Below are 21,649 nucleotides of genomic sequence, written 5' to 3'. Positions count from 1 at the left end.
AAGGAATTCTTGGAAGAGTTTGTAAACCACACCAATACATAAAGAAAAAAAGGACCCAGTAGCTGTTGAACCAACCTTGGAAATCATGTATGTCCAAAACCATGCCTTTCTTCCTCTGCTCATCTGCTCTGCCATAATGTTTCAAAATTCTTATCTCAACACCTGTGAATAGTTCATTTGATTAATCTGTTAGCTAATCAGACTTGTATCTCCTTGGATTATGTCAATCTCATGTCATCACAAGAAGCCATGATGCATTAAATATCACCTCTTCATTGAACAAGATTTTGTTTCTGGATGTTGATCTTCAAACTCTCTTCCAAATTCCTTCAAATGTCTGATGAAGTGTGAATGAGCTCAATCTTATTTCTTTCTGATCATCCACAAGAGGCATCATGATTGTTTCATCTTGTTTTACCTCATTAATGATTCTGGGTACTTCACAAAAATGTGAGACATCAATGTTTGCTTCCTGGTTGTCCAAGTTCCAACCTACTTGCCAACCATGGCTTGAGTCTTACTGTAACACAATCAATACAGAAAAAACCTACAGTGCTTGAATCCTTGCCATGGCCGCAAGCTCCCAAGAAAGTGTTGGGGAGGATGAGTCTGATGCCACTTCCACCTACCGCATTCCATCAACTCCACCCTTCCTTTCCCCACCTCGTTACCATCACCTCCCTATCTTCCCCCATTGCCTTAAAGCACACTTCAGAATGACACAGCACCATACTCCTTTCCTGTATATTTATCAGATCACCTTCTGTTTCTTTAAGCTGACCGCAGTGCTTCCTCCTTCCTCCTCAGCCTGAGAAGAATGGGCAGCGTTGCGACTGGGAGAACGATCACTGGATGGGCTGCAAGAGATGCCAGTGGGATCCTATCGCCCTACACCTTCACCTTGAGGTAATCATTAGCTCATCTCTGTATCAGATATGTGTTTGCCTTCACCAACACCAAAGCTATGGTGACTGTAACCAGGAAGACGGGACCGGAAGACGTGGTGATCAAGGTGCTCTTCTGCGGTGTTTGCCACACCGATCTCCACCAGACCAAGAACGACCTTGGCGGCTCCAAGTATCCCATGGTTCCTGGGTACGTGTTGCATGAACATACATCGTTGATCTCACCATGTTGCTGATGCGTTTGGTTGCTTTGTGCGAAGGCATGAGGTGGTGGGGGAGGTGGTGGAGGTGGGGGCGGAGGTGACCAGGTTCAGGGTGGGCGACACGGTGGGCGCCGGCGTGATCGTCGGATGCTGCCGCGAGTGTGCGCCATGCAAGGCGGGCGTCGAGCAGTACTGCAACAAGAAGGTCTGGTCGTACAACGATGTGTACGCCGACGGCAAGCCCACCCAAGGCGGGTTCGCGTCGGCTATGGTGGTGGATCAGCAGTGAGTAGATGGCTGGATTCTTCTTTTGTTCTTCTCGTTCTATCGCTGGGACAAAAGCTCGAACACCATTCGTTCGTGGAACGTTTGATGATAGGTTGGGCTCAAATCATGTTCCCTATGATGATTTACCAGGTTCTTGGTGAGGATTCCTTCAGCTCTGGCCCCTGAACAAGCTGCTCCGCTCCTCTGCGCCGGGGTGACTGTGTACAGCCCCCTGAAGCACTTCGGGCTGACGGCCGGCGGTCTCAGGGCCGGGATTCTTGGCCTTGGTGGCGTGGGCCACATGGGGGTCAAGTTCGCCAAGGCCATGGGTCATCACGTCACCGTCATCAGCTCCTCCCATCGCAAGCGCGCCGAGGCCGTCGACCACCTCGGCGCCGACGCCTACCTCGTCAGCTCCGACGAGGACGCGATGGCCGCCGCCGCCGACAGCCTCGACTACATCGTCGACACCGTGCCGGCGTTCCATCCGCTGGAGCGCTTCCTCCCGCTGCTGAAGCTGGACGGCAAGCTGATCCTGTTGGGCGTCATCAACCAGCCGCTGCAGTTCCTCACTCCCATGGTGATGCTGGGTAAGACAAATACTATTGCTACTACGTTTTGCTGCGACCATTAGCATACGCCATTCCGCCGTGGTGGTTGCAGGGCGGAAGTGCATCACCGGGAGCTTCATAGGGAGCATGCAGGAGACGCAAGAAATGCTGGAGTTTTGCGTGGAGAGAGGGGTGACCTCCACTATCGAGGTGGTGAAGATGGAGTACGTGAACGAAGCCTTCCGGCGACTGGAGCGTAACGACGTCCGGTATCGCTTCGTCGTGGATGTGGCCGGCAGCAATCTCGACGCTTGATTCAAGTCCCGCTTACAAATCTCGTCCCTCACCTTTCTTTCCTATGCATGCTTTCCTTTCCTGCTCGATATGGATATTGTCATTTGCCGACTATTTCTGGACAAGATTGTGATGGGCACATATTTTATGAGCAAACTACCTTTATATATATATATATATATATATATATATATATATATATATATATATATATATATATATATATATATATATATATATATATATATATATATATTTGTTTTCAGTTTTTTATTTGATTCTCATAATTTTTTTCTAAAATTCTAAATGTCTCTTATCGTCCTCAATGTTTCTCTTCTCATCCTCGACCTTGTAGCTTTCATTCAATTATAATCATCTCATTCCCCTTCGTAAGGTCTCGTAATAATCATCTTAAAATTATCTTACTTTTATTTTTATTATATTATTTTTATCTTAAAACTATCTTATTCTTTTTTTATTTATTATTTTGATTATATTATTGTCATAGCCTCATCGTTTTATCTATTCATCATAATTTTAATTATTCTTTGAACTATGTTCGTATTTATCTTATGATTATAATATAACTTTTAAATGATTATGACGAAAAAAAATCACGAGACAATTATGATAGGGGAAAATGAGATATAAAAGAAAGATATCGATGATGACAAAAGATATTTAAGATATCAATAAAATTATGATATCTTTATGAAAAAAAGTATTAAAAAAAATAAGATGAATCGCCCTAACTTTTATACAAATATAATGTGACAAGAAGAAGAATCAAAGATAAATTATTGAGTCAGTTTCAGCAGCCAATGGATGAACACCATCCACGTCCCCTGTTCTTACCTCCTCCTCCCCTGTTTTCATGGGGAGGCCTTTGATTGATTGGCCCATCTCTCCCTCTCATCGTTGGAGCTCCTCGTCTCCTTTAGGCTTTGGCTCAATGGCTCTTTCTCCGACCTTTCCGCTTCCAAATCCCTTCCCTCATTAGACGAGGGATTCGTGCTTCACCTCATCTTGCTTCGCTGTCCATACGTCAGTGACGCCCCCGCTGTTTCCTCTCATTCTAATTAAAGGGCGACGAGAGCTCTGTTATATCCCGCTTCTCTTGGTTAATCCACGGCTTCCGCGTCCCAATCCGTCGCTGTCTCATCGATCCTCGCTATAAAAATCTGAGCTTTAGCCCCACCATCCCATCAAAATCCCACCTTGCGCCCCTCTCTCCTCGCACCTCCCAACATGGGCACGGTTCCCATGGCTTCGCTTGCCGTCTTCCTCCTCCTCGGCCTCGCCGCCGCCTTCGCCGCGCCGGACATGTCGATCATTAGTTACGACGAGGAGCACGGCGCGCGGGGCTTGGAAAGGAGCGAGGAGGAGGTGCGGCGTATGTACGACGCGTGGGTGGCGGAGCACGGGAGGGTGCACAACGCGCTGGGAGAGCGGGAGCGGCGGTTCGAGGTGTTCAAGGACAACCTGCGCTTCATCGACGCCCACAACGCCGACGCCGAGGCGTACGGGTTCATCCTTGGTCTCAACCGCTTCGCGGACCTCACCAACGAGGAGTACCGGGCGACGTACCTGGGCACGAGGGCCGGCGGCACTGCCCGCCGGCTCAGGGCCCCGAGCGACCGGTACAGGCACGAGGCGGGCGACGAGTTGCCGGAGTCCGTGGATTGGAGGGAGAAGGGCGCCGTGGCAGCCGTGAAGGACCAGGGGAGCTGCGGTTAGTTTACCTTTCCTTCTCTTCTCACATGGAGACTTACCACATACCCTTCCATGACTCCTCCTTCCTCGTCTCCGCTTCCATATGGATCTATCTAATGCTTTGAGAAGGAAATGGCTTAGAGAAGTAGCTGATGAATGGAACAGGGAGTTGCTGGGCCTTCTCCACCATCGCTGCGGTGGAAGGGGTAAACAAGATCGTGACAGGCGATCTGGTGACTCTGTCGGAGCAGGAGCTCGTGGACTGCGACAGCGCCTACAACCAGGGATGCAATGGCGGACTCATGGACTATGCTTTCGAGTTCATCATCGGCAACGGTGGCGTCGACACCGAGGACGACTACCCTTACAAGGCCCGCGACGGGAAGTGCGACCAACACCGAGTAATTCCCACGGCGTCTGCTATGATCTCTTCGTAGTAATGAGCCAGATCGTTCTCATGGTGAATGGGCCTGATGATTGTTGCAGAAACTTGCTAAAGTTGTGGTGATCGATGGATACGAAGACGTACCTGCGAACGATGAGAAGGCCCTGCAGAAGGCTGTCGCGAACCAACCTGTGAGTGTTGCCATCGAGGCTGGCGGCAGGGAATTCCAGCTCTACAAATCGGTAAGATCGCCGTGAAGCTTTGATTCTCGATGAGATCATCTTGTCATGGTATTGGTAGTAAGTAGTACAGTCTCACACAATGAGAGTATCATCTTTAAGGAAAGTATACATTTTCTTCAGTGTAATTGGGGATTGGATCATATTAGTTTTATATGTTGAGAATTATCAAACATTCATAGGCTGTCAGATCTAACTTTTTGTGAAGAATTATTGGGTAGAGGAAATACTACAGATTTTGTGCCAGAATTCAATGTATAGGCATTTTCAATCATAATATGTGTTTAAATTGCAGAGCTCCTAAAGCCTTGAAACATATCTCAAAAGGATCTGATGCATTCAATAATTACAGTTTCGGATTAATTCAGAACACAAAGACAACAATTAGATCAGCATTTGACAACAACTATGCTTTCATGTTTCTACAATTGTCGTCTGTAAATGCTACTATCTACTATTCCTTTTTCTTTTGTGTTACAAGCTGTGCAATATTTGTTTCAGGGAGTATTCACAGGAAGATGTGGCACAAAGCTGGATCATGGTGTAGTTGTTGTTGGCTATGGTACTGAAAATGGCAAGGATTACTGGATCGTCAGGAACTCATGGAGCAGTGATTGGGGAGAGGCTGGCTATATCAGGATGGAGCGCAACTTGAACACATCCACCGGCAAGTGCGGGATCGCGATAGAACCTTCTTACCCCACAAAGAAGGGTCAGAATCCGCCCAATCCTGGACCGAGTCCTCCCTCGCCCGTGAGCCCTCCGATCATGTGTGACAAGTACTTCTCCTGCCAGTCGAGCACCACTTGTTGTTGTGTCTATGAGTATGGCCGCCACTGCTTCGCCTGGGGATGCTGTCCTGTTGAAGGTGCAACCTGCTGCGAAGATCACCGCAGCTGCTGCCCCCCTGACTACCCCGTCTGCAATGTCCAGGCCGGAACTTGTCAACTGGTAATCTCATGCTTTTGGAAACTTCTCATGCCTGCCAATCTTATCATCAAATTATCACTGTTTGATATCAGATAATCCTCAGTCATCCGAAGAAAAAAATACAGTATTCATAAACTTCATGTAAAACTTAAAAAGAGTCATGCCAGTAAATCTGCTTAACTTAAAACCTGGAACATGAATTCATAAGTTGTATTGTAATAGAATTCAGTTTGATCAAGTATTTTGAGCTTAGATAAATGAACAAATTCTACTTGTTACAAAGTAGATCAAGACTGCATCAAGCTTAATTCTATACCAAACCATGCTTGAGCCTATATTGAGCAAGTAGATAAGCTAAATTCATGCATCATTCATGTCTTACACAAGTCTCTTTTGAATCTTGATTTAAATCCACTTCTATTTCAAACTTGAAGCATGGTACAAGTTTGAACATATTACTTTGTCAACTCTAATTCATATCATGTCCCTAAAAAGTATTATTCCACTCTACTAAGCATTGAGAACTCTAACATTCTAGGCTTAAGCAGTCATAAAGATGGAAATATACACATTTATCAGTGAGACACAGAAGACACTTGTTAATAAAGAACCCAAGTGGAAACAAACAAGAACGATGTGTCCAAAATATTAGTTTCAAAATTTTGATAAAAGAGTTCTTCCAAGTCCTGTTAAAGTCCAGAAAAGTTTTAATGTGTCAGGTGTGTGCATGTACACCTACTTTTTTTTCATAAAATTTCACATATATTCCAACTTTGGTTCCATGCCGACTTATTCCATAGCTGATCAAATGTATCTCGGTTCAGACTTGGGTTAAAAAGTTGTATCTTGTTATTGACTTTCCTCATTTGCATGCGAGTTGAGGTCATTAGAGCATGGTTCTGTGCTCCTTAAGTTACCGGCTTTACAATACGCCAAATGACTTTTAGGACTGGTACTGTGGTCCAGCTGCATACATACAAATTCGTAACTGGCAGCAGGCCCATATCACTGTCATGTCTTATTTAGATGTCAAGTTGGATACAAAGTTGCCAACAGATGGCACTTCTTATCTTTTACCTGGTAGCTGAGCTTATGCATGCTTGCAAAAAAGCGAAGCTTGAGTTATTTGTATATAATTACCTTTAGGTATACAAAGTTACAAACAAATGATTAGTCCTCATCTAGTTTGATTCTGGGTGGGGGTTGTATTCCTGCAGTAATGGTGATGACTCATGTTGTATTTAGCATAATGACCTGGAATATGAATCTATGTATAACCTCATGCTCTATTTATCTTCAAGAATATTTTGGACTGTGTTTTTCGATTTCTGTTCATTTCCATTTCACACTTTTATGTGTATGAACAGAGCAAAGACAACCCACTGGGAGTGAAAGCTCTTGATCGCATTCCTGCGAAGCCACATTGGGCATACTCGGATGACGAGAGCAAGAAGATCGAAATATGAAGATTCATGCATTGATTTCTTTGCCGAGAGAATTAAGATTGCCCCAGCGGCTCAAACTGCATACTTCTCCCCTACTTTATGAACTGAAAGCTTAGCTTGTTGCTTATTTGACAACAACTATGTAAGTATTCAAATTTCTAATGTCAGACAAGCCAAAAGATGGTTTACTGCTTAATCATGTATAATTCAAGTTGTCATTTGCTTTCCAAGATACAACCTTCAAATGAGATGTTGTATGAGCCCATTCACTTTTCATGAGCTTCAAAGATTCATTGATGCTAAAGAAGGTCAGGGGATTAGTTTATGCCATCTAGCTTCTGTTGTTCATGTTGATTTGTTGTTTCATGAGATGACATGTTGGCAATGATGTCCTCATCACCTATTTCTATTTACTAGCTAATAGGCTGACTTCATTATATGTGCTACCATGTCCTCAGTTAGCTTACTCCATGAAAGGTACTAAAATGGGTTTCACTTGTTTGATGTCTTCTTCCTTCATCATCAGTCTTCTGAAAACCTCAATAACAATGTTTTCTTTTTCTTGGTCTCTGAAAACACTGAAAGTTGCAGCTTCAATTAGGTTTTCTGGGGTTATTGTGCCATTCTTCTGTCCTTGGGGAAAAGGGTGATGAAGAAAGTTCCATCGAGTCAACCTACTGTTGCATTTTCCCATAGATGATCACTTTCCTATCACCACCTGTTCTAAACACACTCATTGTTTGTCAAGGTGTTCCTATCACATCTTCTACACTTGCAGTGTCAACACAATGAAGCCTCAATGGACCTCAGACCTAACAAACAATAAAAGCAAGAGAGTTTGACATTATGCTTGTGTGCAGTGCAGAGACACCAAAAGAACTTAAAGTGGGTGGATGAGAAAAAGAAGGAATTATATATGTCCTCCTCAATCTAATCATGTGGTTCATGGGTCTATACTTGCCTATGGCATTATGAAAAAGAGAAAGCAGTAAGCTTTCAACCACTGCCACCAAATTGTGAGAACAATTTGGAGTTTCATGACTAGGATATCACTAGTTCTTGGTTTGCAAAAGCAACAATGCAGGAAAAGGTTTCATCTTAGCCAAAAAGATCTTAAATATAAAGCATTATAAGCTTCCCACCATTGTCACCAAATTGTGAGATCAACTTGGACTTTCATGACTAGGACATCACTAGTTCTTGGTTTAGGAAAGCAACAGTGCAGGAAATGGACTCATCTAAAAAAATCTTAAATGTTTGCTCTTATATTGATAAATTTGAGAGAGAACTTAAGAATAATACTTTGGCATTACCTATACTTACATAATTAAGTTCATAGTACAAATTAAAACATAAAAGCAATTCCTAAATTTAACTCTCTCTCTCTCACACACACATACACAGTTTCAGAATGATTCATCAGTTTAGAATATGCCAAATGCTCTGACTGACAGAAAGCAATAATGTCTGCTAAAGGATGCATTGAATAGATCCAACGAGTCATACCAATGATTTCACATGTGCTAGATACTGCCCAAGGTCTTATACCTCCACAAAAGATTAATGATAACTATTCCCACTGATAAAAACTTAGTTCAAAGGATCAGTTCATCCAAATCTATGCTCTTTACTGAAGCAGTACTAAGTGATTAAAAGAACCCTAATAACTCGACTAGAAGAGTGGAACTCACCTCTGCATTCTTGCTAGTTTCCTGTGACAATCCCATCACCAGCAGCAGCAGGCAAACAAAACCCTATTAAAGAAGATGAACAGTGGAGTCTTACCAACCAATCCTCCCATGGCCATCCGTGATCAGTCCCCACCGTAGACTCCGCCCTGTCCAACCGCTGCCATTGTATTATTGTCCCCAATCCATCTCTTTCTTTTGCGCAAAGTATGATTCTGTTCTCCTCGTGACCTTCGGTCCCCTCCCTCCCTCTTTTTGTCGCTTTCCTCCCACCATCACCAGTCACACGCTCTCTCTCTCTCTCTCTCGGCCAAACAGTCTCAAGATCGAGACATATATCACAACACTACACTGCATGGAAACAAACAAGTTAGGAGGAGAAACGAAATGAAGGAAGAGACGCTTTAACATGGCTATCAGAACACTGCTGCTGGTTCTCTGCATCATCTTCCTCCTCGTCTCTCCCTCCCTCAGTGGCCGTACGCAATTGGAGCGACAGAGAAAAGCCATTGAGATTAGCATCGGCGTTGGCGTCGGGGGCAGTGGCAGCGAGAGCCCCACTGCGTCGCCATCTCCAACGGATGATTCTGGCGGCTGCTCACCGCCTGCGTCGCCACCGTCGTCCGAGCCGCAGCCCTCCGACTTCCCCAACCTCAAGCAGTACTACGCCTACCTCGTCATCCAACGCTTCAAGCGGAGCATCACCTGCGATCCTAATGGCGTCATCCAGACATGGGTGGGCTACCGGCCTTGCACCTACCAGGGCTTCTATTGTGCAGCCCCGCCGGACTCCCCCGACACGCCCACCATCGCCTCCGTAGACTTCAATGGCTTCCGCCTCTGCGCGCCGACTGTCGCCGGCTTCGTCGACCAGCTCCCCGACGTCGCGCTCTTCCACGCCAACTCCAACAACTTCTCCGGCCCCATCCCCGACCTCACCGGCCTTCCCTACCTCTACGAGCTCGACGTCAGCAACAACCTCCACTCCGGCCCGTTCCCGGCCGACGTCCTCGCGCTAAGCAACCTCATCTTTCTAGACCTCCGTTACAACCTCTTCGCCGGCTCCGTCCCGGCCTCCGTCTTCGCCCTCGACCTCGACGTGCTCTTCCTCAACAACAACAACTTCTTCCGGCCGCTGCCGGCCGACCTCGGCAGCTCGCCGGTGGCCTACCTGACCCTGGCCAACAACGGCTTCACCGGGCCGATCCCCCGGTCCATCTGCAACGCGTCAAAAACCCTGGTCGAGGTGCTCTTCCTCAACAACAAGCTCTCCGGCTGCCTACCGTACGAGATCGGATTACTGAGCATTGCGACGGTGTTCGACGCGGGGTTCAATCAGGTCACCGGGCCGATACCGTGGTCCTTCGGCTGCCTGCTCAAGGTGGAACAGCTGAACCTGGCGGGGAATCTGCTCTACGGGGAGGTGCCCGACGTGGTATGCCGGCTGGCCAAGGACGGCAACTTGGCGAACCTGTCGCTGTCGGGGAACTACTTCACCTCGCTGGGACTCTCCTGCTGGGACTTGGTCAAGAGCGAAGTGCTCGACGTGCGGCATAACTGCATAGTGGGACTGCCGGAGCAGCGGCCGCCGTCGGAATGCTCCAAATTCCTGTGGCGGCCGAAGCACTGCCCGGTGTCGCACTATATTCCATGCAGCCTCTCGAATTGTTCGGTAAAGCCGGCGGCGTCGAAGTCGACGTCGTCAGAGTACATGACCTATAAGGCGCTTCATCAACCACCGCCGAATTAACAGATTACCAGACACTGCAGCATCATCACTTCTTCTCCTCGTGTCTTCATCTCTTTCATATATTTCTGCCCTGCAACTTGTATTCTCGGTCTTCTTCTTGTTCAACTGTAAGAACCAAGAAAGGGTAATTTAGCGCAGTTGAATAATAACACGAATGCGGCGACGAGGCCTTTTCCAAGCCATCATCAATATGATAAAAGTAGAGATAGATCGCAATCCGATACATGAGCTGGACGCCTTGTCGGTGCGCGCAAAAGAATCGAAGAATGCGGTTCTTTCTCTTTCTTATTGCGATGGATCACCAACCGGGAAAGCCACAAGATATGGCCAGTGGCTAATGTTCGCAACATGTCTAAACTTGGTTGACCATGCATAACGCATGAAACTTGATTCCACCAAATCATAGGGCTAATGACTGTCTAGATTCAGAGGGGACGGCACTCCCAATGATCAACCGAATCCATCCTCTACATCTGTAGAAAGTCAAAAGCAATGCTCACATTGATCAATTACAATGCTATCGGATAAAACACATTTACAATTGGAAGCAAAAGCACTAAAAAGCGTTCTTGAACTAATGTGGTTTGTATCTCTACATCTTGAAACTGTAACCTGTTTAGTTTCACTATGCCTGATTGATATGTAGATAGAATAGGATGTCATCATGTTGTCACATCAACTTGGACCAAAAATGCAAGTTCTGATAAAAATATGCTACATTGAATTCACTGACTGGTCTTTCACATGAAGTCAGAAACAACCCAGTTTATCAAGCAAGAAAGCACTTGTGCAAAGCAACAAGTCCTACTGTCACTCGGTATCAAGGGTTGCAGAAAAGATTATGTTACTTTGATCAAAAGTATGAGGTTTTCTTCTCAATTAACCAATTCGGTGATCAGCAGGAGGTAAGAGATCTATATCTACAGGCTCATGACATCCAAGGGAAAGGCTATATTACAGGGATCGAGTAATTAACCTAATCAAGATATCAATTATCTGACAACAATTTCAAACCTTTAATCCAACACAAGAATGAAAAAGTAAAATCGCCAGTCTGGAGCTTTAGTTGACTGCTATGCACATAGAACTTCAATATGTTGGGCATGCATCTACAAAAAAATTTGTTGACCAATTATACCGGGACTCTATTGCCTCTGTAGCGATTAAAGAACTGCAAAACAAGAGATGAAAAATGCAGAATGACTATTTAAACCATAGAAACTGAAACTTAGCCTCGGTTAGTAACTTTAATCATTCAATGTGTATCTCCTTACCGATGATACAAATGGCTGTTGGAGTAACCAGCCAATTATAGGGATCCTTTGTGAAAATATCGCTAGTGTTGACCAAAAGCCACTGCCAGGTAAACCGAGTCAGCAACAAGAATGATAAAATATCAAACATAAAGCACAATCTATCCAGTAGTCCAAATTAAAAGCAAGCTAAATGAAGATCCTTTGATGCACAAAGGCACCTATTTCCTACATAACAGAAGTGCACTAAATACTTGGCAGGGAAGCTTATCAAGCCCTTCATGGTACAGAAAGGAAAAGTGGAGATATCAAACATTTAGATACGAGTGTGCAAAGGTGTAATCATTGTGCAAATGGCCAGAAGAAAACATTCCTCACCGGAAGAGAATGATGAATCCATACGATTCCAAGATCATGCCAATGACAGGCCATCCAATAAGCACTAAAGTGAAGCCAGATCCAAATGAAATTGTACCCTGTCAAATGGTCTATAAACTAAGAAATTATGATGATCCACAAGAACCATTTTAGGATGACATTTTAGATTTAGAAATGAACCTTGAAATTCTTAGGCTTAGTGAAAAACTGCATCGTGGATTTCAGCCCAATGGTCAGCATCACGCCTGACAGAAAGAGAATCTGGAGTGCACCAAGGACAAGTTTTTCAGTAGTTGCAAGAAAAGAAAAAAGACCAAATAAACAACATGGAGGGAAGGCATCTGGCTTTAAAAGAGACAAAACTCACATTCCCCATAGCCAGAAGTCCCTTATCGAAGAAAAAGATGATTCCTAGGATTGAGAAAAATATCCCAAACCCCGTCAAGCCCAGCCCAATTTCTGGTGACAGACTTGAAGTTAGAATATGAGATCATACAATTCACAAGGATCATATTGTCATTCAATTTTATTTTACAAGAGAAATTAAGTAATAAACATGGTGCTAATCTTGTGATTTGAAGAAAAACAAAGCTTCCTATCAAGAAATCCACACCATAGCAAGAGAGAGAGACTCTAATCAAGCTATTTGAGAAATTTGACACAAAATGGGAGCAATTTGAAGAAGAAATTAAGGGGAAAAAATTGGAGAAAAAGAAATTCTTGGTTGAAAAGCGGCGGAATCAGGTGAGGAAAATGAGAATTTAATGGGAGGGTGAAAAGTGGTAGGCTTAACACTCAAGGTATAGTATTGGTGACATAACCAAGTGGTATGCTTGGTGTGTAAAAACATCGAGCATGAAAGCACGCGGTTAGCATGGAAGCTCGTGGTCAGACTGGTAAATACTAGTCCGTAGAGACTGTGCGACCAAAACCTTAATCCTTGATTGATGGCTTCTTGTCATTATTATTATAGTAGTACATGTTACAGAGACAAAATGTATAAATCCATTCTCAAAAGGGAGGTTGATTCTGAAGCCTTTACCATTTGTAGTAGGTATAGAAATACACCACAATAAATTTAAATGCTCGACGAGTAAGTTAAAAAGTTATTCATTTCAGCTATAACAAATATAGATAATTTAGGAGATACGTGGATCCCTTAACGCACAATTGTGCATTGGAGATAATTCGACTAAAACACCGAAATGCATTTTGAGAAAAATTCATACTTTTCAGATCATTCATCTCAAATGAGACCATGGTGTCAAACTAGCTGGTGAGCAGGAACCTGCAACAGCAAGAAAGTGTAAGCTACCAAGTTAGAAAAACACATATAAGAAAATTATTGGTCATGTTCCTTCACAAGCATGGTCAAGATGTTTAAAAGGATCAATTTATAACTTCCCACCACATGCAGATATCTCTACGCCCGACTCGCCCTTGGAACTGTGTTCTAGTCACACATTTAATACTTTGCATCCCAAAACAATGTGATGTGTGATCCAAATTATTAAATTTGTGTTTCAGTCTTATAGTTGCTTTATAAATATAATCAAATCAAGACAAATAAAATCAACAGAAATTTCTACTCTAGAATTAAAGAAAAAGAATATAACAAAAGTGTTGAATAATAAAAAATATATCTATGAGTCATGGAGAAGAACAAGTCAGTAAGTGTGTTGTCATTGTTCAAAAGTTGTAGATTAGTCAGAATTGTCAAGATTTTGTCATAATTCAAAGATGTACCAATTTGCCAGTAAACACAAATTATTTAAGCTTTTGCGTGCTAAAATCTCACAATACCTTTCTGGTAGAAAGATAGAAGGGGCTGATCAACAAATTTATTCCTCCTTAAATTTTAGACCACCTCAGATATCTACCTTAATTAACAAAAATCCTCTTCCCCATCTTGATTTACCTACAAGCTTCTGCTTTTTTCCATAAAACTACAATTCTTTCTAAAGCAGATCTAAGCATGAGATTTTACAGTCTGATCAATTTTTGCATTAACCTGGTCCACCATTTTATGCTATCTATCATCTACTATTTCCACGTATGATCTAAGAGCCGCATATCAATGGTTCAGTAGTCACTAACTTGCACGATTCTCATACTACAACAGCAACAATAAAGCCATAAGTCTTAGCTATTTGAGGTCGGCTGCATCAATCTTTTGTTGCCATTGAGATTTGTAAAAATTAACTTGCACGATTCTCATAAATTTTTAATATATCAACCTGTAATTCAAAGGAAAACCTAAATTTATAGCTAGATTTTTTTAATAGATATTTTCAGTATGAAACCCTCGAACCCCTTTCTTGTCTAAGCCAAATGTATCCTCTAGTCCTATACAGATTAATTTCCAAATACTGCTCCATTCTCTTAATAAAAGTAAGGAGCTGTTCTAAATTTTAACCCTACCACTACTTTCTTGACTAGCAAAGGTCCACCCTTACTCATAAGGATGATATCCATCAAAATCCATTTTATGATATGTGAAAACTGATTTAGAAGACAGAACGTCATGTATCTTTTCTATAGCTCTCATTTTTAATGCCATCAAATGGCCAAATTAGCATGTTCTATAACACTGATGATAACTGGTGTTCCTATATTCAAATGGGCCAGCTTAATATGAGAGAACTTAAAATATTTGTAAAAGCATGTTTTCCGCTGTTACTTAGTTTTCATACTTTTCGGCTCAAATTCTGCACCCCTGTGCCAAAAATCTGTATTGGCCAATTCAATAAATGGTTACCTAAAGCATAGTCCTCACAAACTTATTCAACTTTTGCCACTCAAATCTTCCAACTACGGGAACACAAATGGGCTCAGCATTCCATCTTTGGACCATTTGTTCAACTATAATTCTAAGTATCATGTTATCTATATTAACCAAAATAAAAATCTCACTTTTCCTAAGCACAGCATAAATCTTTTATTTCTTTCTTACTCTGTGTTTTCTCAATCAGAGTTGCTTTCAGAGACTTCCAATCCAAGACATTTCCCTGACAAGTAGGTCTGAGTTAGCTATTTGTCTAAATATCCACACAGTCAATGCAAAATTCACACGCGTCAGCTGTCAAGATATCCAAAATCGTATCTACTGATACAAACAACCTCTACCAGCCACCCCACGTTGCAGAGTACAACAAACAGCTTTAATATCTGATAATCCAAGAAAGGCAAGAAAAAGTGACCATAAAAGCAAGAGAGTTAGGGTTTCAACATCAGCAACATACAAAGTTAAACAAGCTGAAAAATGGACCTACAAATTGAGACAGAAACAATCATATCTGACCGCCGTACTTCACAAAATGAAAGGAGTGGCGATCGATCGTCATTCCCACGAACGCAGATATTACAGGGAAGACAAAGGCTCGGGAAAATACACAAGACGAACGAATCCAAGAACGGATCAATGGAAGAATCACCACAAGAGTCTCCAAATTAACGGCGGAACGTGATCACGAAAAAGAGGCAGAGATCGCTAACTTACGAAAACTTCCGATGGGCGGAAAGGGAAGGGAAGAGTCGACGGCGAGGAATTCGGGACGGGCTTACGGTCGTGTCGCTGTGAAGACCGTAGGAGGGGACGAACCTGTTCAGTGCAACGACTTACGTTGCGAAATGGGCTGAAAACTAAAGTGACGCGTGTCGATGGAGATTCGAGTCGTTACTCGAGCCGTAGCACAAGGTGCGGTTCGGATGATCACGAATCGAATCTATAAACTGAGAATAATTAAAGGGATCATCAAACTAATAATAATAAAATAATAAATAATAACAAAATAACAAAGAAATAGTATACCAAAAAATAAATCGATGGTTGCATATTAATATATGCAACAAAAAACATACGAAAATATACTACAAAAATGACATAAAACACATGAATCGTAGTTGAGTAGTTCCAGGCAATTATGCATATTGGATGACCGTTCTTGTTGAGACTGCAAGAGATGAAATCAAAGGTCCATAATATGATCAAACTATTAGGTTTTTTTGTCTGCGTAAAAGCTCCCATGAAAAGCTTCAAGCTTTATTATCACGATGCACACAGACAACAACAGTACGAGTAAGGTGACATTATCTTCCTTTTGACACGGAAAGTGCAGTCACTGTGTGGGGTCTCATAATGAGGAAGACCAACAATGGTTGCGAAACAGTGGCCTCTCTCTCTCTCTCTCTCTCTCTCTCTGTGTGTATTAATGTGACTGCATGCCACATCTGTGGAGTCCACTGAGTATGAGCTTAGGGTACGAGGGCGTTTGCATGCATGGGGACGATCACGTGCATGCATGGACAAGGAGTGAGATCAGTGCATGGCAAAGCCCCGAAAGAAAGAAAAAGGAAGGATGAAACCCTACAAAGAGAAAGAGAAAGAGTGAGTTAGGTGACGATAACTAAGTTAGACTACAGTATAACTTGAGACGACACCAATCATTAAGGGTGATGCCATAGCACTTGGAAATATCATAGCACATGAGACTAGAGTCTTTCCAAATCCCATCTGAAATCTTTCTCTTCCCCATATATCTCTGTGTTTTGTGGTCTTGTACGTAATCTCACACTTCAGTTCACGTGTTGCTGCTGCTGCTCTCATAATTCAAACTTCGAGGTACCCATTTCTAATTGTGAAGAGCACAACCAGTACTTCCACCCTCTGAAGAAACACCAAAAGTGGAGAAGTGTCAGCGTCAGGGTGAGAGGAAGAAGAAGAAGATACCAAGTGCCACACACATCCCTGGTTTAACCCTTCCATTTTCTTTGTCTTCAACCTTTCACTTTCATCTCTACGTCTCGGTCGATTTCCTGTCACCCATTGCTGAAAAGGAAAGCCGAAGGCCAGCAGCCAAGTACAGGCTTCACATGAGATGCTGCAGAGGTGTATGTGGATTGTGTGAGGAGTAATGATATCTAGTGAATTATTATGGGTAGAGAGAAGCAGTACTGGTAACTGGAAGAGTTTAGCCAACGGGAGAAAGCATCTCCTTCTCTGGTGCTGTGTGTGATGGATGGCTTGATACCCTTTGGGACCAGCTGAATGCCATCTACTACAGGTCAAAAGCAGGAAGCTGAACTTGGTCTGTGTGCTGAAACGCTATTTCCTTTCGTGCTGAAGGCTTGGATTCTAGCAGAGCACCTACCTCCTGTTCTATTATTGAGAGAGAGAGAGAGAGAGAGAGAGAGAGAGAGAGAGATGAAACAGCTGAATGCCAACTACTGCAGGTTAAAAGAAGCAGGCACCAGAACTTGGTTTAAGATGAAAACCAATACCCCTCTCATGCTAAAGACTTGGAGGCTAGCACCTACTCCCTTTGCTATCATTTTCTTTTGTCTGAGAGAGAGAGAGAGAGATAGAGAGAGAGAGATCCTGGTCAATTATCATTTGACTTCAAACAAATCAAATATAAGTTATTGTATGTTCACTGTTTCTTTCATTCATTATCCATATTTTACACTCAAAACTCATATTATGTGTGCTCCTCCTAATCCTAATATGTTTGTTTCCATACAAATCTACCACTTCATTGCTTGTAGAGACCTCACTTTCATAGTTTAGTGCAGTAATTTTTTGCACCCTTGAAATCCTCTGAGCCTTTAACTCTGTCATGATCCTGTGAATTTTGACTCCAATTCTTCCTAGGAAATTAACCAGCATCCCTTTGATGAAATCCAGAATGATTTGGCCACAACCTCCAAGTATCTTCTGGATCAAACTAACATGCTAATAAAGAACAAGAGGCTTTCAGTCTTCTTCCATCATGCTAATAAAGTCTGGAGCTGCTCCATGGAGATGTGAAGTCCCTCTCATCATAAATGCCCTTTTCTGATCCAAAGGACCACATGCATGCAGATACAACCAGATTTATGCTTCCTTCAATGTTGTCACAGATATGGGATGACATTCATTTCAAATGACCATCTATTTAACATAAGAAGCTTTAGCTTCTTTATGAAGTTTATGAAGCTGAACAAACAGATGAATGAGGTCTGAACATTTTTATCAGTAAAAGGAAGCAGTAATCCATCAACTTCATAGGAATCCATCAACCCTTTTTGTCCCACCTCAATTCATCCCTCAGTCTCACCTCCCCAATACTGTGTCATATACACACAAAAGGAGTTGCAGAGGTTTGATAAGGTGTTGTGGGAGTGAAAGCTGAAACAAAACAAACACAAGAGTGGGTCCTTCTGCACCAGAGGCAATATTGAGTGGTGTTATGCTTCGATCAGGTCTGATGGAACTCTGATGCCATTCTTATGCTGCACACTGGATGGGCAATTTTGCTATCTGTGGTGGGAATCCTGATGATGCTGCAAACCGAGTGGTGGCAAGCAATTGCGACGATGGCACCGTGAATCGTAGCTGATCTCCATGCCTTGTCCCTGTTGTTCACCACCATTAGACAGTGAGAGCCATCTGCTGAATCTTTCTCCCTCCCAGCCGCCATGATGCTGCACCTGCAAACAAGCATGATCCTGAGATCGGTCTATGGTGAATCGAGAAACGGAAGCCAATTGAAGGGAGGCAACACACTCGATAAGAATTTACGGGATTAATTTGCTGCGGGACGATCTGGACCACCGAGGACATATTGATGCTTGCTTGCAGTGGCATGTAGCTCAATGTCTCGTTTGTCTGGGCAAGATTCGGAGATTGAATGAAGGCATTGCTGTGGTGGTGATGGTATCTTCTGCTGCCTTTAGCCTCAGGCAGCTTAAGCTTGTCATCCAACTATAGAGAAACAGATGCCAGTTCATAGAGGCCGAGTTGGAAGGAGCAGCCGTAAAAGATTTGGTTCAAGAATTAAACCTTCAGCATCATGCTGCTGTGCCAATCCGAATCAGAGGCCATCTGCTGTTGCTGATCAACAATGTTGGAGCCTTCGTCGTCGATTGTTTCAGTGCTACTCCTTTTGGAGCCTGATCTGCCCAAGCTCAGGTCGAGATTGTGCTCGATAGGATTAGCTGAAAGAGATTTTACTCGCACGATTAAAGGAATCAACTCACAGATAACAGGACGTGATAAAGTGAGTAGTCTCTCACACTGAGTGTCAAGCTCGTTGTCGTAGATCTTAGGATCGAAGTTGGTGATCGCATCCTTCCCGTTAAACTTGATTGCAGCCTTGTCATAAGCCCTGGAAAGGAATCTGAATCAAGGCCAACGTTTCTTTTAGCTTCCTAAGAAGTATGATCCGAAATATACCTAGCAGCTTCGATTTCGGTTTCAAAGAGTCCCAGGTAGACATATCTGTCGAACACAAAGGCGGAATGCGTTAAACAATAGGAACCAGCATTTGATGATTGAAATCATTGTCGTGATTGAAAAGATCGAACAAATTGAGGGAAGCATGGCAGCTAAATCATAGAATGCGATAGAAAGAAATAGAAGAGGCATACTTTTTGCCCAAGAACTGACCCATTCTGGCCTCCCACCTCCCACATTTGTGCAAAGTGACTCCCCTGTACTTGGAGCTCCCTCTTGGATACCCACTGCTTTGGCGTCGGAGCACTTGAACGAACTCCTCCTTGGTGACATTGCCCATCTACCACGAGCCATCAACACACATTGGTTGGATTATAATTCATCCTTGTACATTAAGGTGATGCGATAAGATAGAGGATTGCATTAGATCACGAACAGCCAGCACGAACACATATCAGAGCTCACGAGCAAGAAGACGACTCTAAAAAGTTGGAATATCGTTGTTGGACACTACGATAGAGCAGCATAGGATCCCAAAGAACTAATTTTCCGTCTTCCCTTCCCTCACCTGTTTCATGTCGTCCTCATAGTCATCCAAACTGAAATTTATATCAGCATCCAACCCTCGAAACTTGATCGCAGCTCGGTCGTATGCTCTGCTAAAAGTAATCTCTCAAACTTAGAGCTCTTGGAACACCAAGAGAAATCGAAAAAAGAAGAACTTGATCAGTAACAGAGCGTGATGAACCCACCTTGCTGCTGCATATGCAGTGTCAAATCCACCTGCAAACACGTTTACATGGCAAAACAATCAACAATCTGTAGCTATGTCAATTCTAATATGTGCAAGTTGAATCCAAAAGTCTTTCCTAACTCAAGAACAAAACCGAATCTTTCAATAGCTTGGGAAATTTGATGGGGTCTTAGCTCATACATACCCAAATAGACTTGCTTTCCGCAGTCCCTGCTCACGGAAGAGAGAATGTCGATTAGATATACTCGCAAACATGAGCAGAGACATCGTCGGGATTTGCAGATAGGGGAGGAGAAGAAGAAGAAGAGAGAGAGAGAGCTGACCAGATATGGGATTCCCACCGCCCGGTCCTCCGGTAGAAGGTCACCCCCCGGTACTGAGAACTCCTGGACCTCGGACCTCGTCGGCTCTTCTTCACCGGCGGTGGCGCCTCCGCCACCGTTCCGGCTACCACCTTCTCGGACGAGTTGCAGAACCTGACTTCAGCAGAGTGGGTGCGAGGAGACGGCGCCAACGAGCACCCCCCGGCCCGAGCCCCCTCCACGTCGTCGAAAGGAAAGAACTGGTGAGTCACGACGGCGGTCTCGCTCTCGGCGGAGGAGCTCTCACCGCGGCACCCGGAGATGGAGAACCCGAAGATTCTCCCGGCGCAACCGTCGGCCTCCTCGGACGCTTCGACGACGACGACGGAAGAGCCAGAATCGTCGTTCTCAGCCTCCGGGGAGGCGGCACCCGCGGCCTTTCCCTTCCCGTCCCATCCGCTGTCTCCGGCGGCGGCGGAGGAGGCCATTGGCGATGAGCCGTCCTCCTCCTCCGACGCGGCGTCGTTGAGATCCCACACGCCTTCCATTTCTCTCGCCTGGTAAAAATCACACCTTTCTCGCCTTCCCAGCCTTCTCCACTCCCAAAGATGCAATCTTTGCCTTCTCCCCCTTCGTTTCACGCAAAAATATGTTCTTTTCGGAGCCAACACCTCGCTAGCTCAACAAGTCCCTATCAACGATCAATACATGCTGCTTCCCCCCCCTGCTTCCTACATCGCCAAAACCACAAGGCGAAGGACATTGGAGACTGGTGCGAATAAAAAGCAGCAGAGGAGGGAAGATCGACGCCAAAAGGCAAGAGCTTTACAAAACTTAGTGCCCCAAAGTTAGGCATCAGCTAAAAGAAAGACACACAAAAGCAAGGAGCTTTCACCAGTTTGTGCTGTGTGAATTGACAGCGAACGATTTATCCTCTTATCTTTTCTCGCCTTTCCTGGAGGCGAATGGTATCCTTTAGTTGCCTACATACTTCCTCTCTCTCCTCTCTCTCTCTTTCTCCTATCCATCTCCCTCACCTCGTTGGTGCGAGCTGTTTCCACTCACTCCAACACCGCCTTCTTTTATCGTCGTCGCGCCTTCCTCGCCTTGCCTTGCCTTCCCCCACTCACTGTTAACCAAATCGAAAGAAAAGTATGCGATTGGCGTCCCGTCGCCAAAACGATCTCATCAATTATATATATTAATTATTTTATATCATTATTCTTGAAATATCATATTTTTTAGTAAATATTATAAATCTATCAAAAATAATATATTTCAAAAATAATAACAATCAAATAAATATAATATATCATATTTTTAAATAGACTTATAATATTTTTAAGACATTATAAATCAATTAAAAAATATTTATAAAT

At 43.6% G+C, this 21,649-nt stretch overlaps 5 protein-coding genes across 9 annotated transcripts; 3 read left to right on the top strand and 2 right to left on the bottom strand.

Annotated features, from left to right (window-relative positions):
• The first annotated feature begins 702 nt into the window (after positions 1–702).
• On the top strand, positions 703–2,334 carry LOC135643088 (cinnamyl alcohol dehydrogenase 2-like). Its single transcript, XM_065159648.1, has 5 exons — positions 703–906; positions 982–1,095; positions 1,166–1,393; positions 1,526–1,965; positions 2,039–2,334. Exons 1-5 carry the CDS (start codon positions 818–820, stop codon positions 2,239–2,241), a joined length of 1,074 nt encoding a protein of 357 aa, XP_065015720.1. The 5' UTR covers positions 703–817; the 3' UTR covers positions 2,242–2,334.
• Positions 2,335–3,130: 796 nt separating this feature from the next.
• LOC103980741 (cysteine proteinase mucunain) lies at positions 3,131–7,262 on the top strand. The gene is made up of 5 exons (XM_009397226.3): positions 3,131–3,952; positions 4,099–4,334; positions 4,420–4,560; positions 5,059–5,508; positions 6,855–7,262. Exons 1-5 carry the CDS (start codon positions 3,469–3,471, stop codon positions 6,951–6,953), a joined length of 1,410 nt encoding a protein of 469 aa, XP_009395501.2. The 5' UTR covers positions 3,131–3,468; the 3' UTR covers positions 6,954–7,262.
• Positions 7,263–8,943: 1,681 nt separating this feature from the next.
• On the top strand, positions 8,944–10,548 carry LOC103980740 (uncharacterized protein At4g06744). The gene has a single exon (XM_009397225.3). It carries the CDS (start codon positions 9,030–9,032, stop codon positions 10,368–10,370), a length of 1,341 nt encoding a protein of 446 aa, XP_009395500.2. The 5' UTR covers positions 8,944–9,029; the 3' UTR covers positions 10,371–10,548.
• Positions 10,549–10,635: 87 nt separating this feature from the next.
• LOC103980739 (vesicle transport protein GOT1) lies at positions 10,636–15,616 on the bottom strand. Of its 5 annotated transcripts, XR_010498144.1 has the most exons (8): positions 15,501–15,616; positions 13,231–13,289; positions 12,369–12,460; positions 12,182–12,262; positions 12,002–12,099; positions 11,645–11,726; positions 11,385–11,479; positions 10,636–10,843 (listed from the first exon to the last, which is right to left on the bottom strand). XR_010498144.1 is itself a non-coding variant. In XM_018825153.2 (7 exons), exons 2-7 carry the CDS (start codon positions 13,259–13,261, stop codon positions 11,460–11,462), a joined length of 498 nt encoding a protein of 165 aa, XP_018680698.2. In that variant the 5' UTR covers positions 13,262–13,289; positions 15,501–15,616; the 3' UTR covers positions 11,219–11,459. The 5 variants fall into 5 exon arrangements, 4 of the variants coding, with proteins under 4 accessions (XP_018680698.2, XP_065015746.1, XP_065015755.1 ...); XM_018825153.2 differs by lacking the exon at positions 10,636–10,843 and having other exon boundaries at positions 11,219–11,573; XM_065159674.1 differs by lacking the exon at positions 10,636–10,843 and having other exon boundaries at positions 11,219–11,541.
• Positions 15,617–17,908: 2,292 nt separating this feature from the next.
• On the bottom strand, positions 17,909–21,412 carry LOC135643072 (floral homeotic protein APETALA 2-like). The gene is made up of 10 exons (XM_065159628.1): positions 20,292–21,412; positions 20,153–20,178; positions 19,967–19,997; positions 19,783–19,870; positions 19,409–19,554; positions 19,215–19,259; positions 19,055–19,146; positions 18,822–18,976; positions 18,546–18,743; positions 17,909–18,469 (listed from the first exon to the last, which is right to left on the bottom strand). The coding sequence occupies exons 1-10, from the start codon at positions 20,816–20,818 to the stop codon at positions 18,296–18,298; spliced, it is 1,482 nt and encodes a 493-aa protein (XP_065015700.1). The 5' UTR covers positions 20,819–21,412; the 3' UTR covers positions 17,909–18,295.
• Between the last annotated feature and the right edge of the window lie 237 nt (positions 21,413–21,649).

Source organism: Musa acuminata, chromosome BXJ1-4 (assembly GCF_036884655.1).
Source record: "Musa acuminata AAA Group cultivar baxijiao chromosome BXJ1-4, Cavendish_Baxijiao_AAA, whole genome shotgun sequence".
Lineage (NCBI taxonomy): Eukaryota > Viridiplantae > Streptophyta > Magnoliopsida > Zingiberales > Musaceae > Musa > Musa acuminata.
This window is presented reverse-complemented; position numbering and strand designations above follow the sequence as displayed.